At 23.8% G+C, this 6,129-nt stretch overlaps 1 protein-coding gene across 1 annotated transcript in view; it reads left to right on the top strand.

The window, feature by feature from the left end:
* Positions 1–3,246: 3,246 nt before the first annotated feature.
* The window catches only part of LOC117167556 (Golgi resident protein GCP60), a 23,876-nt gene continuing 20,993 nt past the window's right edge, over positions 3,247–6,129 (top strand). Inside the window, exon 1 of the mRNA XM_033352579.1 lies at positions 3,247–3,425. Within this exon, the coding sequence (XP_033208470.1) occupies positions 3,248–3,425 (178 nt within the window). The 5' untranslated portion in view covers position 3,247. The remainder of the gene's footprint in view (positions 3,426–6,129) is intronic.

The following is a 6,129-nucleotide window of genomic DNA, read 5'->3' as shown; positions in this document are numbered from 1 at the left end:
ACATAATTAATGTTTGGCTTTTATTTGAATTTCCCACCAAACGCAAAAACTCAAAATATCAATTTCAAGAATTAATATGTCATTAATAGCATTAATAGCGCCTTTTTAACTTTTATATTATGCTAAAAATCAATAAAAATGTCAAAAAATTACAAATTTAGTTTTTTCACGAAAATTAATAACAATAATTAAACAATTAAATTTAATAATAAATTTTCTTTTCAGCAAGAATATGATAAGAGTTGTATCCGCTAGGTTGGTACTCAGAACAGCGGGAATATGTAAAAGCCGACAAGTAGCGCTAACTGTTCTAGTGAAAATTTCACGAAAATTCAAACTTGAAAAATTAAAAATAGCTTTTCTTACACAAATTATTAATAAAAATGGTTACTTTATTCGTAAAAAAAGTAAAAATGTCAGTCATTCGGTTTGAAAAGAAAAAATGATTATGTAACGGTTGGTCAGTTCTTCATGCGAAGGTCTGAATTGAAAAATTGAATTGAAATTGGTTTTTTTTTTCTTTTTTGACCGAAAAATCTTTTTGGTGGAAATTCGACCTTCATTTTGAAAATTCTGCTTCGTTTTTGGTTAAGGTCAACTGTTTTTAATTCGAAACTCAATATTTTATTTGTTTCAAATTCAACTTCTTGGTTGAAAGTTTAAATACTTTGTTGAAAATGTATTTTATTGGTTGAAGATTCATTTCGTTGATTACAAATTTAACTAATTTAGTGAAAATTCGTCTTTTTTCGTTTAAAATTAATTAGTGATCATTTAAAACTTTTTTCAAATTAGCTTTTCTTTGACTTGATTGATATTTTTAAATTGAAAATGGAACTATGTGGTTAAAAGTTCATTTTTGCTTGTAGAAAATTATACTTCTTGTTTGAAAATTCACCTAATTTGGTGAAAAAAATACATTTTTTGTGTTGTAAATTTACCTTAACAATTAATTTCTTGGCTTGAAAATTAAACTATCTATATCATTTTGTATCGACTTTTTGGTAGAATATTTTTCTTTTTTTTTTGTCAATTCATCTCTTTGATTGAAAATTTAACTTTTTTTTAAATTGATTCTTTTTCTCGAAAATTAATTTTTCTACCGAAAATTTATATCGTATAGTTCAAAATTTATTTATTTGGTGGAAACTTGCATTATTTTGCTCAAAATTTAACTTCTTATTGAAAAATTTAACTGTTCCATTTTTTGTTAAAAGTTATCTGTTTTAGATGAAAATTCAACTATTTGGTTTAAAATACATGTGTTTTGTAGAAAATTCTTCTTTTTTGGTAGCAAATTATTATTTTTTTTTTTTGTTTGAAAATTAATATTTTTTTATGAAAATTCATTTGTTTTGGCCGAAAATTTCACTTCTTTTTTGAAACTCCTTTTTTTATTTAAAAGTATTTTTTTTACTGCAAATTAAACTATTCCATTTTTGGTTAAAAATTTATCGTTTTTAGTTGGATATTTAACTATATGGTTCAAAATTAATACAACTTGTTAAAATTTTGTCTTCTCTAGTAAAATATAATTCCTTTTATTTGAAAATGGTATGGAAAATTTTTGTTGTGTTTCGATTAAAAATTATTATTTTTTTAACTGAATAATTAACTATTTGATTTTTTTAAATTTATCCTTTCGATTTGCAATTTCAGTTCATTCGTTGAAAATGATAATATTGTATTAAATAAATTCTTTTCCTTGCCGAAAATTAATTAATGTAACCATACCATTATTAAAATTTTTAAAATAAAAATTGATATATTTAATCGCAGATTTATGTCTTTAGTTCTAAATTTATTTATTTAGTTCAAAAATGAACTATTTTGTTCATTATTATTAGTTTAAATTATTTAATAAAATAAAAAGTTAGCTTTTTCAGTTGAAAATCCAATTATGTGGTTAAAAAATCATGCATTTTGTAGAAAAGTCGTATTTTTTCGTAGAATACATATTTTTTTATTGTAAATTCATTTCTTTAGTTGTAAATTGAACAAATATGTTGAAAATTATTTTGTTGAACATTCATTTATTTAGTTGAAAATTCATGCCTTTTGTAAAAAATTTGTATTTTTTGGTATCATATTAGTCTTTTTCTTATTAAATTAATTTCTTTCGTGGGTAATTGAACAATTTTATTTTTTTATTTTTTTTCTATTACGATTTTTTTTTTAACTAAAGATTTTTCTTTTTTATTATAAAATTTTATTATTTTGTTGAATCTTCTGTTTTTTGTAGAAAATTAATTTTTGTTTCATGAAAATTTATATTTTATAGTTACAAATTTAATTATATGGTTAAAATATAATGGTATTTTTTGGTATAATATTATTCTTTTAGTTTGTGAATTTATTTCTTTAGTTGAAAATTTAACTATTCAGTTGAAAACTGATGTATTTGGTTGAAAATTTGTCTTTATAGTAGAACATTCATCTTCTTGTATACAAAATCATATTTTTTGTTAAAAATTGAACAATTTCATTTTTGGTTCAAAATGTATCTTTATATTAGTTAAAAAATTCCAATTTGTAAAATTCACAACTACGCAAAAAAAATAAACAGTAATTAAATTATTTAATTTTTTCATTTTAAACTGCATATCATAACTATTACTTTGCTTCATAAACAAACTATTAACGCTTATTATAAATTTGTATATAAAAAAAAAAGAAATTGCCATTTATCCAATTTTCATTTTCGCGGAACTTTGACTAAAACAACTAGTGTCACCTGTCGGCTGTTAACTCCCATATCTACCAAAAAAATTATCCGAAGTAACTAAAAAAAAACATGAAAAACAAACCACAGGTTTTTTTATTGACTATATTAACTATAATAACGATAGCTCGATTTATTTGTGAGTCCTCGCTTCAAAAATAATGTTTAAAAACCTTTAAAAAAACAACTTGAAAATCAAAGTTGGGGCGAAGGTTGGCAGCAGTGATGCTAAGGAACCGCGAGCATGTACTGAAAAGCCGAGGGTCTATTTAAAATTAAAAATTATAAACTTGTAACATTACATTAGTTATAAATTATTTAAAGAAATCATCTGTTTCTGAGATTTAATTTAATTAATTTTCCGGGGCAAACATTAGTTTTAAATATCTACCTGTACTATTATTGTTAGTATTTACTGATTTCAAATAGACCCGCGCTTTTTGGTACATTCGCAGTTTAAAAAGTCGCGGTTCGTTAGCATCACTGGTTGGTAGCACTGCACATTGACGTGTCAGAAAATTACAAATGGCGTCGACGAACGGCAACAACATCTCCGCTGTCGAAGAAAAAATTGATAAATTGGAAATATCTGCAGAGGAGAAAATAAAAGAAGATGAGACGAAATCCACGACAGTTTTTGAACCCCATCTTTCAGGATTTGAGACCCGGGAACTTTATAAAATCGCCCTCAACTTTTACAAAGGTAAGAAAGACACCCATCGTTTGACATTTTATCTACCCTTTTCCCTGAACTTGATTACCTTCATTCCCTCTTCATTAACATTGAATTTCGTTCTTGACCTTGTCAAATATTTTTTTATTATTTTCTGAAAATCGTAACGTGGTCGGGTGCATTTTTTTATTTGATTTTCAAGACAAATCTTTGTCGTGAGTTGTGGTCTTTGAGACTCGTTTTCCGTAGATTTTGTGTTTTATCACGCGCATTATTTATTCATTGCGTCCGATTTACGCCAACAATCCATAAGCATTGACATCTAAAGCAGTTTTATTGTTGTGAATTATTCACTTGAAAAGAGTCGTGCCCTTGCGTAAAAGTGTAGCTACTAATTTTTATTTATTCTTTCCTTGAGTGCACATTTGCGCAGATAACCTATTTTTTACACCCCTATAGGAAGGGAAATCAGCAATAATTTATTTCGAACTGCGTGTTATTGTATACTGAGGAAAGAATTCAAGCAAAGTGTTGATTAATTTTTATTTGATCAATTTTTAAACTGAAAAAGCCTGATTTGTAACAAAAAATGGAATAGTTAAATTTTCATTTAGGATAATTAATTTCCAAAAAAAGTCTTTTCTACAAAATAGTTGTATTTTCAACCAACTAGTTGAATTTTTAATCAGAAAAAAAAAGAATTTTCAACTAAAATTAATCATCTTCAATCAGAAAAATGAAAAGACGACCGGGAAACCGGGAAATTACTTTTGATTGCAGTAAAATTCAGTTTCCATTATTTTAATAATTTCTCGGAGCATTTTTTAAAAAGAATTATAATTCGGATTTAGAAGAAAGGTATTTAAAAAATCCCTGTCTCAAGTCAGAATTCGTTACAATTTATAATTTCCCCCTTCCAAAGTAAAAAAAAGTGCTATTTTTTGTTGAAAATTCAACTATTTGGTTGAAAATTGATATTTTTTATATAAATATTAAACTACTTGTTTAAAAATTTATATACTTTGTGGAAACCCGTCTTTATTCGTATACAATTAATCTTTATTATTGAAAATTCATCTTTTTTTTAGGTATAAAATTCATGTCTTCTATTTAAAAATTAATTTCTACCATTGAAAATTTAACTGTCACAATTTTGGTTGAAAATTGATCTTTTCTAGTTAAAAATTCAAGAATTTGGCTAGTAATTTGTCTTTTTCAATTCAAAATTTAATTATTTCGTTGAAAACTTGCGTATTCTGTTAAAAAATCAATTTTTTGCGGTAAAAAATTATCTTTTTTTCTTAAAGTTAATATCGTTGTTTAAAAATTCTTTTTTCTCTGTTGAATGTTAAAACTTTTTTATTAAAAATTAATTTTTTTGGTTGAAGATTTATCATTTTCATTCAAAATTGATTTCTTTGGCTAAAAAATAGCTATTTAATTTAAAACTTTTTTTTCTTAAGGTGAAAAGGAATTTTTTCGCCGAAAATTTAATATTTCCTTGAAAATTATTTTCTTTCTTTAAATGAAAATTTAGCTATCATATCTGTTGAATATTATATCATTTTAGTTAAAAATTTATCAGTTTGATTGAACATTTATTTTTTGACTACAAATTTAATTATTCAAGTTTTTTTAAACAATTTATCGTTTGCAGTAAAAATTAATATTTCTTGGTTGAAAATTCAACTATTTCAGTTGAAGAATCATTGTTTTAGTTTGAAAACTCATTTTCTTGGTTGAAAATTCGAGTCGAAGATTCAGCATTTTAGTTGAAAATTAATTTTTTAAACCAAAATGTAACTATTCCATTTACTGTTGAAAATTCTTTGTTTTTTTGTTTTTTTAGTTCAAAACTCAACTGTTTGGTTGAATATTTGTCTTTTTAATTGAAAATTCATCATTTTATTTATAAATTAATCTTATTGTTTAAACATTTACAATTTTAGCTGAAAATTCCAGTATTTCGGTAAAGTATTCATAATTTTTATAAAATACATCAATTTTTCCAAAAATTGTTCAATTTTCAACCGAGAATATTAATTTTCTACCAAAAAATATTAATTTTCAACAAATTACATACTTTCTTAACCAAATAGTTGACTTTTAAACCAAAAATACAATTTTTCAACAAATTATATAAATTCTTACCCAAATAGTTGAATTTTCAACCCAGAAGATTATTTTTCTGCCAGAAAAGGAAAAATTTTCAACAAATTAAATTAGTTTTCAACCAAATGGTTCAATTTTCAACTCAGAAGATTATTATTCTGCCATAGAAGGCAAGTTTTCAACAAAAAAAATATACATTTTTAACCAAAATCATGTATTTTCAACTAAAAATGTTAAATTTTTGGTTGAAAAATTATCTTTTTTAATTGATAATTCGTTTTTTTTCTGTAGAAATTAATCTTCTAGGATAAAAATTCAATTTTTCTGGTTAAAGATTATTCATTTTGGTTAAAAATTCATCTTTTTGATTTAACATTGATCTATTACAATTACATTAACTAAAAATGTAAATATACAATTTTGGGCCAAAAAATTATCTGTTTGAGTTAAAAATTCTTTTTTTTATAAAAATTAATTTGTTGTTGAAAATTAATCTTTTTGATTTAAAATTAAACTTTCCGTCGAACATACATAATTTTAGTTGAAAATCAATCACTATTTATTAAAAATGTAAGTTTTTCAGTCGAATATTTCATACTTTTGTTGAAAATTTATTTGTTTT

Source organism: Belonocnema kinseyi, chromosome 2, assembly GCF_010883055.1.
Source record: "Belonocnema kinseyi isolate 2016_QV_RU_SX_M_011 chromosome 2, B_treatae_v1, whole genome shotgun sequence".
Classification (NCBI taxonomy): Eukaryota; Metazoa; Arthropoda; class Insecta; order Hymenoptera; family Cynipidae; genus Belonocnema; species Belonocnema kinseyi.
Note: the sequence above shows the minus strand (reverse complement) of the source record. Positions and strands in the feature narration are given on the sequence as shown.